General features: G+C 44.0%; 1 protein-coding gene across 2 annotated transcripts in view; it reads left to right on the plus strand.

Moving 5' to 3' along the window:
• Nucleotides 1–19,470, plus strand: part of LOC147457105 (uncharacterized) — a 70,574-nt gene extending 51,104 nt beyond the window's left edge. For both annotated transcript variants that reach the window (XM_086512114.1, XM_086512113.1), the window contains 2 exons: nucleotides 16,545–17,246; nucleotides 17,903–19,470. In XM_086512114.1, the coding sequence (XP_086368240.1) occupies nucleotides 16,545–17,246; nucleotides 17,903–19,112 (1,912 nt within the window). In that variant the 3' untranslated portion in view covers nucleotides 19,113–19,470. The remainder of the gene's footprint in view (nucleotides 1–16,544; nucleotides 17,247–17,902) is intronic.
• The last annotated feature ends 2,790 nt before the right edge of the window (nucleotides 19,471–22,260 follow it).

Below are 22,260 nucleotides of genomic sequence, written 5' to 3' on the forward strand. Positions count from 1 at the left end.
TATATACAAACTTACTCAACTGCCATTTAGTGCTAGTGTAGGTTTGCTTATATACAAACTTGCTCAATTTGCCCTACCTACTTTCCAACAAAAGTCACTTAAAAATAATAAGTGAAAATTGTGAAAAATAGGTAAAATAGGCTAAATGCACTGGAAAATTCCCTGAAGGATTCTGAATGGGAATGCTTATGATCATGCTGTGTGCAACTAGAGGATATGCATCTACACTAAGTGACTGGGCATGCACGGTCTACGAATAGACTCACAAAAGTGCCAGATCACTTCTAATCTAGACTGACTGGACTGACTGAACCCTAATCATGCTGTGGCTTGTCCACGGACACATAGTACGCATTCTGGTACGAGACACCCACACCCTCCCGAAGGTCGTTTTATTGCCTTGGGTGAGTGGTGGTTGGCTCCGCCAGAGTGTGGAGTATTCAGGCCTCTCGAATTAGTGCTTCATTTATCGACAGATGGACCATCTAGCGAAGGCTTGTCCATGGAGGAGGCCTCGACCTTCGGCACAAACCCAAACCCAACCTTAGCAGACACAGACACAGACACAGACACAAAGAGCTCAGACAGGTTCCTCCTCCAAGCTTGGTACAGACAGAGGAGGGTTGGCAACATGTCACGTGACACATCCAACCCTATAGGTATGCTAGCTGTCTTGGCAGCTTGGCAGCTACAGAGGCTGCCGTGCAAGGTGTCTCCAAGACAGTCCCAATCTCTGAACCAATCTTGGAAAGGAGCAGAAGGTACTCCCTTCTTAGGCCTAAAAAGCAGACTGAGATGGGAAGGTTTGCTTTCTCTACTAGAACATCGATAGCCGGATCGAATCCATGGGGCCACTGCCGAAAATGAGCTCTAACTGCTTGGATGGCCAAGGGGCTCATCGCAATAACCTTGGACGCCATCTCGGGAGACTCAAACTCTATTTGATAGTAGCCGCGTCCGAGGAGCTGAACGTTGATGATGTTGCCTACCTCTGCAAGAAAGGGGGCTTGGAGGAGATCACGCACCTCCCCTCTACTGGGTCTGGTGCTGAGAATCTTGCAGATAACAGAGGTGGCCTGAAGGCGTGTCACCTCTGCCTCTAAGCTCGCTTGCTCTGTCGGCAAAAGAGCAAGTCAGATGGTGGGTTCTGCGGAGTCGGGTGAGGGGGCTTCCGTCGAGTGCCTCTATGGCGGAGCATAATCCTCCATATGTGTGTTGCTACAATGGCGAACGAGAACGGAGCATAGATGAGACCAAACACTGAGGCGATGTGGATGGCTACGCCCTTGGCCTAAGTGAACAAGAGCCAGGGAGAGAGGAGGCCGGGGGGGGTCGGTTGTGCGCAGGAAAACTGCGAGGGCAAGCAGATGCGGCGAGGGGCTGGGGCAGCGTGGCGAGGGGCTGGGACAGCCCGCTGGTTATGCGCTGCGCAAGAGGAAGGGAAGGGAGAGGGGGGGGGGGGGGGGGGGGGGGGGGGGGGGCGATGGCGAGGGCGGATTGTAGCAGCAGTGAGCGCCGAAGACAATCATGAGCGAAGCCTCCTTAAGCTTGTTATAATATGTTTAGTACCTTGCAATGCCTCTCGATAATTTCAAGGCAACTTATCCCAAAAGTTGTTTTGCAATGCAAGTCTTAAAGAAATGCAAAAGAGTAGAGTTTTTAACGTTGGACTACCCATTTGCCCTCCAAGTAGTTGCATTACGATTTTATTAGATAATTTGTACGTGTTTGTTGTGTTGCATGTCATTGAACTAACACAAATCAAAGCTTGCGGTTCATCTAGACGACCACAAATCATTGCTCCAAGTGTTACGGGGTTGCTTGGGACACTCAAGGTCCATGGAACCTTCATCGAGAGGCCAGGGCTGGCAACTTGAGTGCGTAGCCTGGGAGGCTCGCGTTCTGCTAACTTGAGTCCCCTTTGCTGCGGCTCGTTGGGGAGATCGTCTAGAAAACGGCCCATCGTCACTTATAGCTTGATGCGCACGAGAGCCATCGCGGCTCCGTGCGGTGAAAGTTGAATTTGAGTGCGGAAGCGTCTTTTAGGATCAAGTTGGGGACGACATACGATGGGGCATAGTCCTGACTGGGATTTCTCCTCAATCCACCGTCTTGGCACATTGCAGGCGCGTGGTTGGGTTTGAGAGGGCCCGGTAACGGGAGTGCTGTAAGATGGGGCGGAAGTGAATGTTGAACTTTGCTCAAGATGAGTGCTCCGAACTGTGCTAAAGGGTTCCTTTTACTTACGAAAGGGAGAGCCTTCCGTTCTTTAGTGAGAGAGTGCAAATGATCACAAACAAAGTGGAAAACACTGTGCATGAAGGTACTGAGACTGAGAGATAAAGAGAAAAGAATACGACACCAGACAAGTTATCAAACCCTCCTCCAAGGGCCCCTCTCTCGATGGCGAGAGAAGTCTATGCTATTGATTGCACAATCTAATACACGGTGCTGATGCAAGTTCTTGATGCTATGATGCAAGAGGATCTAAGTCGGAGACAACGGTGACGACGAGTGCGGCGACGATGGCTGGATGACAAATGTTGTCTTCAGAGGCTAAAGACGTGGCTGAATTAGGCTGAAAGTGCTACTGTAGCAGGGCTGGCAACGCTGTATTCTTGGTTGAAAATGCTATTTTACCCTGTTGAAAAACGCCAACTTGCAGTGCTTGAAACGCTGGTATAAGCTGAGTAAAAACGTTGAAGTTGCTGCTATGGAAATGCTGATGCAAGCTGTCCCAAAACGTTGATATAAGCTGTCCAAAAACGCTGAATAGGCTGTTGGAAAACGCTGGTTCAAAGGCAGATCTGCAACCGCGGCGTAGGCTGATCTGCAAACACTGAATGTTGTCAGATTTGTGGCGACGACGATGGTTCTTGATCAGGTTCTTGTTGAGGAGAAACACTAGAGGGCCTGCTGGCCTGCTGCAGATTCTGCGTGTGCAAAAACGCTGAATAGGCTGTTGGAAAACGCTGAAGTAGGCTGTTGAAAAACGCTGGTTCAAAGGCTGATCTGCAACCGCGGCGTAGGCTGATCTGCAAACGCTGAATGTTGTCAAATTTGTGGTGACGACGATGGTTCTTGATCAGGTTCTTGTTGAGGAGAAACACTAGAGGGCCTGCTGCAGATTCTGCGTGTGCTCTCTTGGTTTCTTTTGCTCTACTGAGTGACTTACCAGGTTTCTTTTATATTAACTTAGCAAAATTGCCCTACCCAGTTTCACAACAAAGTCACTTATTAATAATAATTGAAAAATGACTAAAATAGGGAAAATGGGTTCTTTGCAGTGTAAAATGCTCCTGATGGGTACTGACTGTAATCTGATGATCATGTTGTGTGCAACTAGAGGAAATGCAACTACTCGTAAGTGTCTGTAGATGCACGGTTTGCGAACAGACTCACAAAAGTGCCAGAACACTTCTTAAGCTAGGCTAACTGAACCCTTGTCATGAAGTAGCCTGTCCCCATGCAGATAGGGTTAGATGTGCACGTGACATCCCCTCCTTTTCAAAGTGAGGTACTGGTACCGAAGTGTATGGCGTCGAGGGAGATCGCCAACAGCGTCTGGAATCTTGGAAAGGACTCTTTGTCGGCCCACTCTGATGCGTGGGTCATACGCTACTTGAACTTCATAAAGGTCTGCAACGCTTGCTTCTTTGGGCCGCGTCGAAAGCGACACTAAGTCATCTGTGGCTTCTTCAATGCTTCAACTTCATCTATAGTCATGTGTCTACCTTCTTCAAGAATCTCTGAAGATGAAAAATCTTGAAACCACTTCCAACACAAAAACATTAACATACCCATTCCATGTGAAGTGACTCGAAAAATTCTAGTCTTCTTTAAAGACTGTGCATGCAATGGAGATGAACATAGAGACGGAGTGCCAAACCGTTCATCAAACACACGCAAAAAATGGAATCGAAACTTGTCTTTTTGATATAGATCTATCAACTATGGCAAATCACAATGGACATGCCGATGCTTGATGGTGAATCTTTCTTGTGCTCTTTCGGATACTGTGTCATACCAAGAAAGACACATGGAATGTGAATTCCTTGAATGCAAACATTTCATCTTTTCATGAGTAATCCGCATACATCCGTGCTTATTCATGAGTGAATCGTGTTCATTGTACAATATGGCATGCCTATGAAAAGGGATCACATAAAGACGGTGACTAAAATACAGGAAACCATCACGAATGAAACACTCGAACATGGGTACTGACTAATGATGCGTACACACGATACTTCGTGTGGGGGTTCTTTGGACCTCGACTCGAGAGCCAAGATCGGTTCTTCGTGATCGATCGAATCTGCAATGAGGTTAGCTTCACTAGAAAAAGCATCAACTAAATCATCATCCGTGTGAACAATCACATCTTTATCCTGCAAATCATCATGCTTGTGAATAATCACATCATCATCATGCAATTCATCATGTTGGTGAATAATCACATCTTGATCATGCAAATCATAATGCTCGTGAATAATTACATCTTGATCATGCGAATCATGTGTGTCGTGCTTTGGAGAAGAAAAGACTGAGAGAGTTTCCTTCTCCTGATTCTTTTCAATGTGTGCCTGCACATTAGAAAATAGTAGGACTAACTATTGCATGCGTTGGTCTCTCTGTGCTTCACGCTCCAACTCCAAGGCTACCCTTCTGTCTTCGGCCGCCAAGCGTGCTTGCTCACGGTCGTGCTCCAAGGCTAACTGTCTCTCTTCGCGCTCACGATCCAATTCGTCTTTTCTTTCTTTGCGCTCGCGGTCCAATTCTGCTTTTCTTTCTTCGGCCGCCAAGCGTGCTTGCTCGCGCTCACGCTCTAAGGCTGCCATTCTTTCTTCGTGTTGACGATCCAAGATTGCCTTTCTTTCTTCACGCTGGCTCTCCAAGGCGGCACATTGCGCTTCTCGTTGTATCATCCAGTCCATCATCATCGTGACCAAAGCCTCCATAGGATCTGGTACAATCCTTGGTGTAGATGGGGAAAGGGGAGGGTCGGAAAAACCTGCTGTTGGGGAAAATTCTTCTTCGCCACCTCCATGCTCATCACCTCCATGCGAAGTATCCATTCCGCTTCGAGTGATGACCATACATGGAAGTCTTGGGTTCGTAAGTTCACGAGGAACTTGGGTTCTTGTGATTCTTGGGTTCTTGAGGTTCTTCTTTCGCTTGCAATCTGTGTTAGAGAAGGATCTTCTCTTACCCGAGCTCTTCTCTTTCCTGTGGGCGCATCCCTTGGCGACCTTGAGCTCACACCAAGGTTTCTTTTTTCCACTTCACGTCGATTGGCCGGCCGCTATGTGCACGGCTCGCTCTCAATGAGTGAAAAGAGGAACAAGGGGAGGCTGGACAAGCCCTTCTTTCTTTGGTTTCCTATCACTCTTCAAACACACGATTAGGCATCGACACACCCAAGTGGACTTGGGTTACGTGCGACCACAACAAGCGAAAAAAATTTGTTGTGGTTCTTTCCTTGTGTGATAAAGAACACTGCCAAAGCTCTGATACCAATGTAAGGTGCAGCGAAGGTGTGTTGAACTTTGCTCAAGATGAGGGCTCCGAAGTGTGCTCAAGGGTTTCTTTTACTGTATGGCGTCGAGGGAGATCGCAACCAGCGTTTGGAATCCTGGAAAGGACTCTTTGCCGGCCCACTCTAATGCGTGGGTCGTGCGATACTTGAACTTTGTAAAGGTTTGCAATGCTTGCTTCTTTGGGCCGCGCCGAAAGCGACACAAAGTCATCTGTGGCTCCTTCAATGCTTTAACTTCGTCTATATTCATGCGTCTACCTTCTTCAAGAATCTCCGAGTATGAAAATTCCTGAAACCACTTCCAACACAAAAACATGAACATACCCATTCCATGTAAAGTGACTAGAAAAATGCTAGTCTTCTTTAAAGACTGTGCATGCAATGGAGATGAACATAGAGACGGAGTGCCAAACCGTTCATCAAACACACGTAAAAAATTGAGTCGAAACTTGTCTTTTTGATATAGATCTATCAACTGTGGCAAATCACAATGGACATGCCGATGCTTGATGGTCAATCTTTCTCGTGCTCTTTCGGATACTGTGTCATGCCAAGGAAGAGACATGGAATGTGAATTCCTTGAATGCAAACATTTCATCTTTTCATGAGTAATTCGCATACATCCGTGCTCATTCATGAGTGAATCGTGTTCATCGTACAATATGGCATGCCTATGAAAAGGGATCACATAAAGACGGTGACTAAAATACAGGAAACCATCACGAATGAAACACTCGAACATGCGTACTGACTAATGATGCGTACACACAATACTTCTTGTGGGGGTTCTTTGGACCTCGACTCGAGAGCCAAGATCGGTTCTTCGTGATCGATCGAATCTGCAATGAGGTTAGCTTCACTAGAAAAAGCATCAACTAAATCATCATCCGTGTGAACAATCACATCTTTATCCTGCAAATCATCATGCTTGTGAATAATCACATCATCATCATGCAATTCATCATGCTTGTGAATAATCACATCTTGATCATGCAAATAATAATGCTCGTGAATAATTACATCTTGATCATGCGAATCATGTGTGTCGTGCTTTGGAGAAGAAAAGACTGAGAGAGTTTCCTTCTCCTGATTCTTTTCATTGTGCGCCTGCATATTAGAAAATAGTAGGACTAACTATTGCATGCGTTGGTCTCTCTTCGCTTCACGCTCTAACTCCAAGGCCTACCCTTCTGTCTTCGGCCGCCAAGCGTGCTTGCTCACGGTCGTGTTCCAAGGCTAACCGTCTCTCTTCGCTCTCACGATCCAATTCGGCTTTTCTTTCTTTGCGCTCGCGGTCCAATTCTGCTTTTTTTTCCTTCGGTCGCCAAGTATGCTTGCTCGCGCTCATGCTCTAAGGCTGCCATTCTTTCTTCGTGTTGATGATCCAAGATTGCCTTTTTTTCTTCGCGTTCGCGCTCCAAGGCGGCACATTGCGCTTCTCGTTGTATCATCCTGTCCATCATCATCGTGACCAAAGCCTCCATAGGATTTGGTACAGTCCTTGGTGTAGATGGGGAAGGGGGAGGGTCGGAAAAACCTGCTGTTGGGGAAAGTTCTTCTTCGCCACCTCCATGCTCATCACCTCCATGCGAAGTATCCATTCCACTTCGAGTGATGACCATACACTGAAGTCTTAGGTTCGTAATTTCACGAGGAACTTGGGTTCTTGAGGTTCTTGGGGTTCTTCTTTTGCTTGCAATCTGTGTTAGAGAAGGATCTTCTCTTACCCGAGCTCTTCTCTTTCCCGCAAGCGCACCCCTTGGCGGCCTGGCGCTCACACCAAGGTTTCTTTTTCCCACCTCACGTCAATTGGCCGGCCGCTAAGTGCACGGTCCGCTCTCAATGAGTGAAAAGAGTGTTGGGTTAAAGGCCTAAATAACCCTTTTTGTACATTTTTATACTTTGTCCATATTGAACCTGGACACATTTTTTTAAGTCACTTATAATAAAAGTGGGAAAACCGAAAACTCACTTATTGAGTTTTCCCCAAAAACGTGAGCTCTCTCTCTCTCTCTCTCTCCCTGCTTCGATCCCTAGCGCTTCTTCTCTGCTGCACTCCGCCTCCTGCTTCTTGGGCCAATCTTGCACTAGATCGTGACGCGCACGTACCGGTACCTTCTGCTTCACACTTTCAACTGGTATCAGAGCCCTAGGGTTTCAAAACAGCCCTGCGGAGTCTGCTAGACAGCGAGTTAAAATTGCTCTGCTGCTATCAATTTCGCTTCCATCGCGAAGCCCTTGCTTCCGGAGTCGAAATGGTCACCGAAACAGCCAAAACAGGCTGTTTTTTAGGTCAAAACAAGTGATTTACAGGTTATAACAGGTCGAAAAGACCAAAGTTGTGGGATTGATGTTTGTCGTGATAAATTGAGTGAAAAGCTGAGTACAGGTGCTTGAAATTGCACTTTTCAGTTGAAATTTCAGATTTGGACAGTTTCATGTAAAGAAATTGTGGTCTATCGTATGCAAAGTCTTGTGGTTGCTCCTATTTGTTGAAATTTTCAGCCTATTGCATCTCTCTTGTATACACACTTGTGGTTGAATTAAAATGGCTTCTTCCTCTTCCGCATCTGACACTAAAAGTTTGATGGAAATCAAACGGTTCGATGGTCAAGGCTTCGACCTCTGGCAAGAACGCATGCAAGGTATCCTTTTCTTAAAGGATTCTGAAGATGCATTGGAAGAGAATAAGCCGTCAGGTTTGTCTGACGAAGAGTGGGCCAGGTTGAATAAGAAGGCTATGGCCTACATTAAAATGGCCATCAATGATGACATTTTGACGGACATCAAGCGTTTGGACTCTGCTTATGCAATATGGTAAAAGCTATAGTCCGATTATGAAAACACCACACCTGTGAACCAAATGCATTTGATGCGAAAGTTGGTGAATATGCAGCTTGATGACTCGAAGTCAACTTCTGAGCATTTGAGTGCTTTTACAGGTGTATTGAGTCAGTTGCAGGATAGTGGGCTTTAGCAATTCGATGATAAGCTGAAATCTATTTTCTTGCTTATGACATTGTCAGATACTTGGGAAACCTTGGTTGTCTCTTTGAGCAACAGTCCCACCCTCACGCATGACGGTGTGAGAGGGTCTATTCTCAATGAAGAGATTAGACGCAAGTCTAATGGGGAAGGTGGCAGTTCTGCCTACAATGCAAGAGGTAGAAATCAAAAGTGTGATGTGGGCAACAGGACTCAAAATAGAAGTAAGAGCAAGACAAAGGATAAGGATGTCACTTGTTATCAATGTGGTAGAAGGGGTCACAAGAAACCGATTGCAGGTATTTCAAGAAAGAGCAGGAAAGGAAGAAGGAAACACAAGATAAGAAGAAGAAAGATGAGAAGAAAGGGGAAAAATCAGCAGGTGATTCCTCCAGGTATGCTAAGAATGCAAATGTATCCTCTAGTGTGGTCATTGAGGAGTTGTCAGACGATGAGGAAATCTTGGTTGCGGCTTCATGCCCCTCAGATTTGGTGATAGCTAATACAGAAGATATGCTTATCTCGAAGAAAGATTTCATTGATGCATTGCTCAGTGCTAATGATGGCCTATCCCAGTCATGGATAGTGGATTCTGGTGCTTCATTCCATGTGACTCCATCTTTGGAGTGTTTTGCTACATATGCTGCAGGCAATTATGGCAAGGTGTACCTTGGTGATAATTTTGCTTGCAATATTGAGGGAATGGGTACTATGCGTTTGGCTCTTAACAATGGTCAAGAGCTTGTGTTGAATGATGTCAGGTTTGTACCAGGCATTAAGAAAAGTTTGCTATCTGTTGGATGCATAGGTTATACTACCATCATTTCTGGGGGTTCATGGAAGTTGCTTAAGGGCTCTATGCTTGCAAAAGGGTCTAAAAAAGAGGTACTTAGTACTGTACTATCTTCGATGCAAAGCTTTGCCTGGCAAGTTTCTTGTTGTTGCTGAAGTTGCTTCACACACGGAATTGTGGCATAAGAGACTTGGCCATATGGGCCAAAAGGGTATTGATGTGCTTTCCTCTTTGAAGAGAGTTGATGTAAAAGGCAAAAACTTGGATTTTTGAAACGACTGTCTTTATGGAAAGCAAAAGAAATCTTCTTATTACTCTGGTGTCTCTCGCAAAGCTAATCCTCTTGATCTTATTCACTCCGATGTATGCACTATGCCTGTTAAGTCTTTTGGTGGTGCATTGTATTTTGTTACATTCATTGATGCCTGTACTAGGAAAGGATGGGTGCATTTGTTGAAAAGTAAGAGTGAGACTTTTAATGCTTTTAAGAAGTTTCATGCTTTTGTCACTACGCAAAAGAGTACTAAGCTTAAATGTCTCAGATCTGATAATGGAGGAGAGTATGTATCTGCTGAATTTCAACGTTTTTGTGATGAAAATGGGATTAAAAGGGAGTTGACAGCCCCTTATAATCCGTCTTCTAATGGTGTGGTTGAGAGGTATAATCATACTTTATACGAGAGAGTGCGTTGCATGTTGTCCACCGCTAATCTTTCCCAAGAGTTTTGGGGGGAGGCATTGAAAACTGCAGTTCATATTTGCAATCGATCTCCTAATAGTACGCTGAAAAATGACATTCCAGAGGAGGTCTGACAAACTTGCCTCTTATGATCATTTGAGAGTATTTGGTTGCGAAGCTTTTGTTCATGTACGCAATGACTTGAGAATAAAGCTTGATATGAAGTCCATTAAAGGAGTCTTCCTAGGTTATGGGGAAGAAGGTGAAATGGGCTATAGAGTGTGGTTACCACAATTTAGAAAGGTAATACGCAGCCGAGATGTAGTGTTCAATGAGGCAAAATTGCTTAAGAATGCTACAAAATCTGATGCTAACAAGAAAACAGTCAAATTTCAGCCTTCCGTGCCATCCATTGATGTTGAAAAAGAGCCTCATGATGCATTACCGCAAGCTGAAATTGATAATTAGCCAGTTAATCTTGAGCCAGAAGAGGTAGGACATGATTTTGATGCTCCTAATGAGGATGGATAGCCACCGGAATTGGCTGAAAATGATTTTCAGCAGCATGATAGAGGTGAAAATGAGTTGCCTTATGATGTAGAACCGTTTCCTGAGAATGTATATCATTAGGTACGCACGTCAACTCATTTGAGAAGGCAACCGCAGAGATTTAACCCCTCTTTGGATCATGTAATGTTGACAGATGAGGGTGAACTTCTTACATATGAAGAGGCCAAATCATGTGAGTCAAGCAGTAAGTGGGAGTTTGCGATGCAAGAGGAAATGAAATCCTTGTATGCAAATGATACTTGGGATCTTGTGCCATTGCCTAAAGGGAGAAAGGCTCTTCCTAACAAATGGGTATACAAGATTAAGATAGTGGATGAAAAACCCAAGTACAAGGCAAGATTGGTTGCAAAAGGATATGCACAGGAAGAAGGAATCGATTTTCAAGAAATCTTTTCTCTGTTGTAAATCTTACAACTTTACGTGTCCTTTTTGCTCTCGTTGCGGTGCTTGATTTGGAATTGAATCAAATGGATGTAAAGACAACGTTTTTGCATGGTGATATTGAAGAGGACATATACATGAAACAGCCTGAAGGTTTTGGAGTTCCTACACGCGAGGAACTTGTATGCAAATTGAAAAGGGCTCTGTATGGTTTGAGATAATCATCACGACAGTGGTATAAGAAGTTTGACACTTTTATGCTGCCTCAAGGCTTTAAACGCAGCCATGTAGATCATTGTTTGTATACGAAAAGGGATGAAGATGGTAGTCTCATCATACTTGTTCTCTATGTTGATGACATGCTGCTTGCCGAGAAACATAAGACTAGTCTTAATGCTCTGAAACGTAAGCTAAATTCAGCATTTGCTATGAAGGATTTGGGTGATGCAGAGCATATTTTGGATATGCGTATTAAAAGAGATAGAAAGCTGAAATTCCTGTTTTTATCTCAAGAAAGGTACATTGCAAAAGTACTTGAGAGATTTAATATGGCTGATGCTAAGTCTCTTGGGGTACCTTTACCTCCATACACTAAGCTTAGCAAAGGAGATTGCCCAAAGGATGCGGTGGCATTGAAAGCAATGAAGGGAATTCCTTATGCATCAACTTGTGGTTCTCTTATGTATGCTATGGTTGCCACTCGTCCCGACATTGCTTATGCAGTGGGAGTTGTTAGTCGATACATGTTGAATCCTGGCAAAGCGCATTGGGAAGCTGTCAAATGCATTCTGAGATATTTGAAAGGTACACCATCAAAGTGTATCTGTTATGGCAAAAGTGACTTAAAGTTGCAGGGATATTGTGATGCAGCCATGGCAGGTGACATGGATACCAGGAAATCTACCAGTGGATATGTATTTGTCATTGCTGGTGGTGCAATCTCTTGGTGTTCTAGGTTACAGAAAATTGTGGCATTGAGTACTACTGAGGCTGAATATATTTCAGCCACAGAGGCTTCAAAAGAGGCCATTTGGTTGAGCAGACTTGCAAAAGAACTTGGCATGCCTGCTCATACACCCGTGTTGGGTTGTGATAGCCAGAGTGCTGTCTATTTAGCCAAAAATGTCATGTTTCATGCGCGTACCAAACACATAGATGTGCGGTACCACTTCATACGACAGGTATTGGAGGATGGTCTAGTCACCTTGACTAAGATCCATACACAGGATAACCCTGCATATGTTCTCACCAAGAGTCTTGCTAAGGCTCAACATGAGCATTGCATAGAGCAGATGGGAGTTGGTTAACTTAAAGGCGTCATTTATGCCTTTAAGTGGGAGGTTGTTGGGTTAAAGGCCTAAATAATCCATTTTTGTACATTTTTATACTTTGTCCAAGTTCATATTAAACCTGGACACATTTTTTTAAAGTTACTTATATTAAAAGTGGGAAAGCCCAAAACTCACTTATTGAGTTTCCCCCAAAAACGTGAGCTCTCTCTTTCTCTCTCTCTCTGTATTTTTTTTACTTTCAATACTTTTTGTACTTGTACTTCAGACGTTGTATTAGATTCACCACTTTGTATCTGATGGTCTCATAGGTCATTTTGTCCTTTTGAAGACGTTAATATATCATATCATATCATATCATATCATATCATATATCTCTCTCTCTCTCTCTCTCTCTCTCTCTCTCTCTCTCTCTCTGCTTCGATCCCTAGCGCCCTTCCTCTCTGCTGCACTCCACCTCCTGCTTCTTGCCCCAATCCTGCACTACATCGCGACGTGCACCTACCGGTACCTTCTGCTTCGCGCTTTCAAAGAGGAACAAGGGGAGGTTGGACAAGCCCTTCTTTCTTGGATTTCCTGTCACTTTTCAAAAACACGCTTAGGAATTGACATGCCCAAGTGGACTTGGGTTACGTGCGACCGCAACAAGCAAAAAAAATTTCTTGTGGTTCTTTTCTTGAGTGATACAGAACAATGCCAAAGCTCTGATACCAATGTAAGGTGCAACGGAAGTGTGTTGAACTTTGCTCAAGATGAGTGCTCCGAACTGTGCTCAAGGGGTTCCTTTTACTTACGGAAGGGAGAGCCTTCCGTTCTTTAGTGAGAGAGTGCAAATGATCATAAACAAAGTGGAAAACACTGTGCATGAAGGTACTGAGATTGAGAGATAAAGAGAAGAATACGACACCAGACAAGTTGTGAAACCCTCCTCCAAGGGCCCGTCTCTCGATGGCGAGAGAAGTCTATGCTATTGATTGCACAATCTGATACAAGGTGCTGATGCAAGTTCATGATGCTATGATGCAAGAGGAACTAAGTCAGAGGAGACGGCGACGACGAGGACGACGGCTAGATGACAAACGTTAGTTCGGTTAGTGCTATAGAAGTGAGTATTTCTTGTCAGTTTGTCAAGGATACAGTGATTGCTTCTATTGAAGAGTACATGTGTAATTGCATTCTTAAACTGTCGGTTTGGGTATGCTCGAAAGTGTTACGGGATCCAACGTGTACTATAAGACAGTGGCAAAATGTGCAGCTACCATTTTGTCATTGGAAAGTTAGTGACTCAAAGCAATGGCACAGTGCGCAGCTACCACTATGTCATTGGGACAGGGTTCACACGCAAGCAATACATGTGTCGACGAGGTGTTGAATACACCAGGGTTGACAATGAGCATGTATGTGTCGTACATGTGTCGACAGGTGTTGAATACATCAGTGTTGACTGGAAGCATGTACGACATAGATGCAAACGAGGACGTTTGAGATTTCAAGAGGGGGGTATGTCACCAGCGTGTGACTACTATCTATCCTTTTTGTTGATTTCTTTCTTATTATTTATTTACCTTCACTTTTTGGAAACACCCCTCGGGAAATCTAACTGCCCTGCATTGCATAGCTAGTGTGGAACTGTCCAGAGGGAGTCCAGGCCTGAGGGCAAGAGAGCACTAAGGTTGGACAAGGACTATGGTTAGCCAAGTGGGGTCATTGACTAGCCAAAGTGGAATCCTTTGTACAGAGGCTACATTTCAGTTCTGGATGTGGCCGCAGTGTACAAAGAGGGTCGGATGACCTAGAAAGATACAATGGCAGCATCTCCTAAAATTTAGGGAACTGCTATTTTGGAACCTGAAAATGTGTCGACGTCATTACCTCCGGAATGACAAGGGGAACATTTTCTTACTCTGCCGTGAAGTCAACTGGGCAACCGGTTGGGATATTTTTAGACGGCAACCCCGAAACGGGAAAATGCTTATAAATGTGCCAAGTGGCACCTTCTGGTGCACTTGCCTCATGCAACAAGAAGTGGAGCTGAATTTAGGAGGGGGAGAGCCTCATTTTCAGATTTGTCACAGGTTAAGAGCTATGGAGTGCTTGCTTTCCCTTCTATGTACAATGCGGTGCCAGGAGTGATGCCCTGCACGCTACGCACTGCCCTCTCTCTCCCCTTTGGCAGTATGTTATGCCCCTCTAGTGGGCTCTTCATTTGACCAATGTACAGTTGTGTGGGTTCATGCGCGATTGCCGAGGCAAGAGCCTCTTGCACAGGTACTGGATTAGCTAGCGGCTAATCCCCCCCCGCAGGTACAGGTGAATTCGGAGAGGTTTCATTCCAGAAATCTCGTCCGATTCAAAGGGCAAGTAGCCCTACAGATGCGGGAGCTCGAGGACTTGCTAAGGATGCGACCGGCACGCGAAACGGAGCCCGAAACAGTAAATTACAGCCTGCTGTGTATTTTTGCAGGTTTAGGGTTTTGGCCCTAAATGGATCCTAATACTCCCAGGAGGTTCGGGGACGCAAGGGGACCGCTGTACAGGTGATCTGGCGCATTTTCAGGGCTGAAAACAGAGAATTCAGCGTGCTGCAGATTCTCGCCAGGTTTTGCAAAGTGCCCGTATGCGTCGGGAAAGTCATTTAATGCGTGGGAATACTGACCGTGAAGGGTTCTAGTACAGTTATGTTGCCGAAATCAGGCCAGAACAGTCAAAATTCAGCCAAGGTTGTGCGGGGCAGCTTGGAAAGAACCACAGCGTTTATTCCCTCTTTCAAACAATAAAGAAATACTGAAAGGGGCGCCTAAGTTAGGGGCCAATCTGGTGTCGGTCTTCTCATACAGGTGCATTCTAGCATCTGTATCCCATTCCCCTCTCTTGTGTCACTATAGCGCAGGTATAATAGATGACTAATAATGGGTGAAAGCTAAATCAAGGTTTGAAGTAAAGTCTACCGCCCTTTTTGGATTGAACAGGCCGGTTTCATTCCTTCTTTTCCCCTTACAAAGAAGTGGGATGCAATTTAAGAGGGAGCATTTGTAGAGTAGGGAGGAGGGGTTGGAGCGTATATTGCGGAATCAAAGCTCCGACGATTGTCTTTGCATCGTCCGCAGCTACGCTTGAGTGTAGCCACCACTACAAAGTGTTGTCCATGAGGCAATGATGAGGAATAGAGTGGCTGAAAAATGTTGGGGAACTGTGTTCATGAGACTAATGTCTGTAAAACTTTTGCTGAAGACAGACTAGGCTTCTTGTGCGCCCACATTCCTGTTGACCATAGTTACCAGGAAATTTCGTTTGGGGGCCTACCGGATCAGAAACTCCGTTTCCAAAGTCCCCCGTTTCTCGTTTCCGTTTTGCCGTTTCTTCAAGGAGTTATAAACATTTTATACACAATATAACTATAAACAGCCGTTTCGAAACCGTTCCAATAAAATGTGCAAGCCGTTTCCGGCTTTGATGGCCTTGCCGGTCTCGTTCCCGTTTCCTGTTCCAGGTAACTATGCTGTTGACACACTGGAATATGTTTCCCCATGCTTGTAATTTTGGGCTTTTTCATGCACACCCGTTAGGAATGTCTGGTGTGTTCCTTGTTATCCTTTCAATCAGTGGAGGTTGAAACGTCATGTAGGTATTCTACTTGCCTGTTCCAAGGGTTCTTTGTCTAACCATCCTTCCGATTTCTTGTGTCAGGTTGGGAGGCACGTTTAAACTGTTCATGCGGCTCCTTGGTATTTGTCTGAAATTTGAGATTTTCTGTTTAGACACTGCTTCTGAATGATTTCGATCGAATGTTTTAAGCTAAATGACCTTTTAAGTCGTAACTGCTGCTTGGCTGAAGCTCTTGTGACTCCAGTCTCCCAGAAGTGCGATTCTTGGTTGGACAGTTGATTGTGTGATAGGGAAGACTGTCTGCCTTTATTGATAAGTACATGTTTGTGGGTGGTTTGCAGAAAGAGTGTGGGGTTCTTTCTCATGAATAATTGTTACTTTCCCCAAACTTCCCACCATTATGTCCATATACACAAACAGTCTTCCTACCACACACAATCAATTTGCTCAATGGGTTCCATTTCCTTGTGGAAGAGGCAGTGTTTTCTCCTCTGATGGATCCTAGGTCATTTGCGGATGATGTGTTTCTTTAATATTACCTACTTCATGCATCTTCTACCATTGTAGTGTAATACAAATTACGGTGCAGCATTAAATCTGTTCAATTTCAAGTATGTCTTGTCTGTATGTAAAGATTTTTATATGGTCACGAAAGCAGAAAAAAATACATTACTAGTATTTGACCATTGTTATTCTTATGTGCAGCCTTTTCACATTTGAGGAAGTGGGAGTGGGGACACCAGTTTTGCAGGAAGTGCTATCTTCCCCAGAAATTATCGATTTTGAGCTCTCCCTTGCATTGGTTGCAGCAAATAGTCCCAGGGATGTATTTGAACCATTTCCTACTTTTTTGTTACAAAGGGAACAGCTTCGAGGACGTAGTGGTTGGTTTAGCAAGACACAAAGATTTGAATCTGCTGATACAGCATATATGGCGGCACAAATGTCTATTGTGCAAGTTGGTGCTGTGCAACAGGACACAACCTTTTCCTCAAACAAGAATTTGAGAGTGCTAAATGATGTTCTTTCAGCAATTCCTCCTGTAGAAGAAATGCGAAAGTGTCGGGATGAAGCCAGTTTGCGTGACACTTTGAACAGTATTTGGGACAAGAAGATGGCAACTGACAGGCAGAGTAAGAGGCCTGAAGAGCAAGAAAATCCCAATTGGGCCAATGTCAAGTCGCTGCCTTTTAGTGTGCTGCGTTATGTTCTATCTACAAGTAGAGTAAAGTTGCATCTTATGCAAGCCAATGAGAGGCTTCCTTTTTTTGATTCACACTATCAATTTGTCGTTTTGCACGACAGCCCAGAAAGGGAGGCTTATTTCGAGTCTCGGCGTGTTCAAAAGGGAGGCTCTTTTTTCGCTTTCCATGGAAGCTCTGCAGATAATTGGTATTCCATTCTGAGGTTAGCTCCTGATGTGGTTGCTTTGACTCCAATTGTACAGACAAAGGCTCATAAATTACGTATTAGGCATTGCTCATAAATCGTGTATTATGCGTTTACATCCCTGAGCATGGCAAATAGCAACTCTTCATGCTAGGTTGTACATATTCTATTCCTTTAGACTGACAGATGCTCACTCTACCATGTCCCTTCTGTGTATCTCAGGGATTATAGGAAATATGTCACAGAACCTATAGTTGTCAGATGACTTGCAGATGCATGCAAAAACGTCCAACATGCAAGGCTGCTCTGCTGCATATATTTTTCCCAGACCCACTTAGTAAATATATCTAGCTGTACTTCTGCACCCGACGTGAACCGAGCTCGGCTCACGCCGTGCATTTCACAGGCATTCAAGCAGCACTAAAGTATTTTCTTGTTATGCACTTTTTCAGGAGTAAGCGAAATGCATATGCCCATATATACCAAAATGAATGTTGTAGACTTGCATCTTGGTACGACGTCTGTCTTCCAAACGATGTACACTCAATGCATCATCTTGATACTAGACACATCGTCTTACCATATGCTCATTCACAGGATTGCCTGCATACATGCAGGAGACTACATACATGCTACTAGGCACTGATCTGATCTGTTTTCTGTGTGATGGTTAGGAATGGGCTGAGATGTCTAAGCAATACTTCTCTCATGAGTGCTGGTGCAAGCTATGGTTCTGGCATCTATTTTGGGAGTTTTCTTGAAGTCTCCATGCGGTATTGCACGCAGTCAGGGCATGGATGGAGTCATGGGCCTTTGAAGGAAGGTTTTTCTGTGCTGGCAATATGTGAGATTATCAAAGGGTCACTTATAGGTGAACAAGATATTTCATATGAAATAACAGGACGTGGCATCATGGTGGTCCCTCCTGAACATGAAAAGGATGTCGCCATACGTTATGTTATTGTTTTGGGAGAGCAATATGGTAGAGGTCAAGTTTTGGGAGAGCAATATGGTAGAGATCGAGTTTATATTGATGGCACAAGAATGCCGGATAATATTGATATAATGAAGCATTACATGTCTTTAAGGTCTTCATATTGTGTACAGCAACAAGAACAGCGCAGGGTAGGCTGTGTGAAGCGTTTTGAATATATGTCTAAACTCTGCAGACAGCCAAGACAGCATGATGAGGAACACAACGAGTTGAGCAGGGGCACTGACAAGGATGCAGGGAAGCAAAGAGACCAATCCCATGCCAAAGCTTCTTCTCAAAATCTATTGATGTCTGTGGATAAAAAACCAACGTCATCTATAGTTGCTTCCACAAGCTCTATGCAAGCAATTGCAAGGGAATACAAGAACATAATGAAACAAACAAAAGAGGCCAAGGAGAGGGTGGTTAACACCAAAGCTGAAGACTTTCCTGTTCTCGCTGGGATAGAGGTGATTTTACCTGATGAAAGTAACATACGCCGCTGGCATGTGAACCTGAGCCAATTATTATTTAAACATTTTCCTTTGTACAAAGACCTTGTTGACTGTGCATGGCAATGGAATGTGCAGGAGGTCTCAATCAAACTGGAATGCACATTCCCAGAAGACTACCCCTTTTCTCCACCCTTTATTCGGGTGATTTCACCGAAGTTTGGTTTTCACACAGGACATGTGACTGTCGGAGGAAGTATTTGTATGGAGCTTCTAACTACTAGTGGATGGAGTCCTGCGTACACATTTGAGAGTATAATTGTACAGGTTGTAAATGCCATGGTAGAGGGAGGAGGCCGCCTCGACAAACGAGCGATTGCCTCTCGGAGCGAATACAGCGAGCTTGAGGCCAGGGAAGCTTTCAATCGGGTAGCTCGTGACCATGGTTGGAATTATTAACTTTTGGAGCAGCATTCATGTTGTCTACTTGGTGCACGACTGAATATTTAATACCAGTTTTAACTTTGCCCTACTTATCTCAACATTTGGTCATGTTTTGGGAGCAAAACCCATTACAGCTCGAATGCAAGACTCTCAACCTTCTTCACAATGCTTGCTGGTGTACGTACATACATATAGAAATTACCATTATATGGGAATTTGTTTCATACCTGTTGGTGCTCATACACATATATCTATTTAATATTGAGATTCCCTTATAAATAGCTGATACAATTTCTAAGAGTTTGCAGAACAGAAAATTTGTAACATGAATGACATTGGAAAAGGTTTTATAAATATTTCTGAGTTGGTATTAGTGCTGTGTATTATTGTTATCCATATTCTCAAAAACATGCACCTTCGACCAACTCGTGAGCGGTCTGGTTCCATGATGCTACAAACGGATCGCTGGCTGTTGTGTGAAAGTTAAAGCATGGTCTACCACGTGGGAGTGGTTTGTTAATCATTTGACAATTCTTCTTCGTGGTAATAAGGAAGTGCCATAGGTAGTTCAGTTCAAAGCTGCCTAAAAGTGTGCCAAAGTACTCCTAAAAGACTGCCAAAATTATTCAGTGTGCAGGCTCTTTAAGTAACAGCACTGTACTGGTTAAAACTCTGCTGCACAAGCACATCAGCGAGATGAGGTCCTCCCTCTCTCCCCTATGCGGTTGTCCAAACCCTCATCAGGTAATACTGTCATTAAACTTCCCCACACTCTTAAGCAACTCTGCTTAAGACCTCCTGTTCTGCATTCTTTGCTTAACGGGCCTGCACGCCATCGTGCTCACCCTATCATCACAGCTCTCCACATTTCTGCTCAATAAAGTGAGATTGTGGCCCTTCTCACATGCACCCCTTGTGGTTCAGTAAGTTGCTTGCGTTCTGCTTCCCTTGCTCCTCTGATCTCCTCGCTAAGAAGAGAGGAGCCATCAAAACATACTTGGAAGTCATTGGCAATGGCATAATTGAATCCATATGAGCAATGTTTATTAGAGTCACTATCTTCTCAGACCATCTTGGTATCATTTTTATAGAAAAGAGAGAAGCATTTGGTAGATCATCATCCCTTTTGGTGCTTTGCCTGATAGGATTATGGAAAGATGTCTGCCCTCTTGTGGGTAATACCTTTGCTTACCACTACATTAAAGTCAAATTGCAGTAATAGTATGAACCATCTTACAATTCTTCCCTTGCTTCGAGAGTAAAAAGAGATTGTTGTGTGAACTTTATTTGAAAACTAAGAAATTGCGTATTGAAAATGTCCAGAGATAAATTCATTGTCGTTGAAGGTTTTAATACTAAGGGCTGGTTTAGATTGCCCCACCCCTCACAATCTGAGCTGGCTTGTTGATTAGTACCCAACTACACGTGATAGTGTTTCGGTGAAGTAGCCGGCCCCTCGGAAGCCAATGAACTCTTGAGAGAGCCTGGCATTGTATCAAAAGTGCAGCAAGTCTGAAGATCACTGTGTGGTTCCCGAGTTTAAATGCATTGTCAAGATTTTCCTACTCGTGTGCAGTCTGAATGGAGTCTAAATTCTACAAGTTTTCTTACCTTTCTAACTTCAAATTTGGAGGTAAATTTCAAAATTTATATTTAGAACTACCAGTAAACATAGGTTTTTCAGAGCACTATTGAACAAAGATATTGCAACCAACCATATCTTTGGCATTTTTTTGTTGTATAATTCAATGGAACTTGAAATCATGCCCTCTTCGCATAGTTTTACAAAGACCTGTCATGTGTCACGAGTCCCTTCAGTCTTCATCGACATCCTTTGCTTTGGTACACTTTTCCTAAACACCACCTCTGCATTGCTTCACTCAGAAATAACTAATCAACTACTAGCCCATTTCCCACAAGAGAATGGGAGCTGTGTGTGTGTGTGTGTGTGTGTGTGTGAGAGAGAGAGAGAGAGAGAGAGAAGAAGAAGAAGAAAAGAATTTTAACAACGTCGTAGGAAACTATCCCAAGAGACCTTAAAGATCTATCCGACGAGGAGAGTTGAACTCAAGACCTGTTCTTCAAGAGGAGGTAATCTTCTCAGTTCGTTACGTCTTGGTGACGTCAACAAATGAAGCTTGATCGCGCGCAAGCTTGCTGATGTAGGTTGCAGATTCTTGTAGACCGTGTGCAGGCCCGTTGCAGAGCGATTGCAACCTCTGGGAGACCTTCCCGCCACAGTGAATGCATGCGTTTGAAACGAACGATTTCTTTACAACCCGAGGTTCGTCCGCTTTGGATCGGAAGACAATTACAATAACGCCAAAAAAATGGTAGGCCTTGGCACTTTTTAGATCTGAAAATGAACAAGAAAGTAAAATTCCAAGACCAATCCGCTTTATCCAAGTGAATCAAGATGTCGCAAGATGTGCAGGGAACCATGGGTGACCGATAAGATGGTAGCGGCACCCACACAATTATGCGCACAACATTGAATGCCAAGTGCGTATATTTGATAGAAATTCCTCACAAATCTCTGGTAGAAGTTTCCAAGATAGGAGCAGGCTTTGGTGTTAGTAAATTATATATTACTAAAAGAATATCTTTCTTTCCAAAACATATAACTTACATAAGAAAATACAAGGGAGGGACAGAAGCGAAGTTTGATAGCTTCCAAATAGAGCAGGGCATGCAAACATTGCACCCCTCTATTGTTGGATGCATCGGCTTTACTACAAAGGCCCCCTGTATCACACTCTTTCATACTATAATGGAGGCTTGGGAGACCTGATGTGCCATGTACCCTTCTTGCAAGGTGTGTTTATGCGTTGCATGCGCAGACTTTAGTATGGCTGGAAGAATTTACCACCTGCAAATCAACAACTATCAGAGATAGAGATTGCATGTCTCAAAGCAGTGATTGAGAAAATGGTAGCCATTATACACGCTGTGATTGATGGCATCGTAGCCGCTCACTTTGTTGGCATAGTACTTTGCAATTTTCATCCCTATAAAATAATGTTAAGTTTTATTTGCGCGAATAGACGTCGCATCGGCATTTTTTATTGGGGTATGATGCTTAGAACCCCAACCAAGCACGTGTCCAAAAATTTTGTACATTATGCGGCTCAAATTTGCAATTTTGGAGGAAAAAGAAGCAAGG

The sequence above is a fragment of the Adiantum capillus-veneris genome, chromosome 5 (assembly GCF_014529385.1).
Source record: "Adiantum capillus-veneris isolate H3 chromosome 5, ASM1452938v2, whole genome shotgun sequence".
Taxonomy (NCBI): domain Eukaryota; kingdom Viridiplantae; phylum Streptophyta; class Polypodiopsida; order Polypodiales; family Pteridaceae; genus Adiantum; species Adiantum capillus-veneris.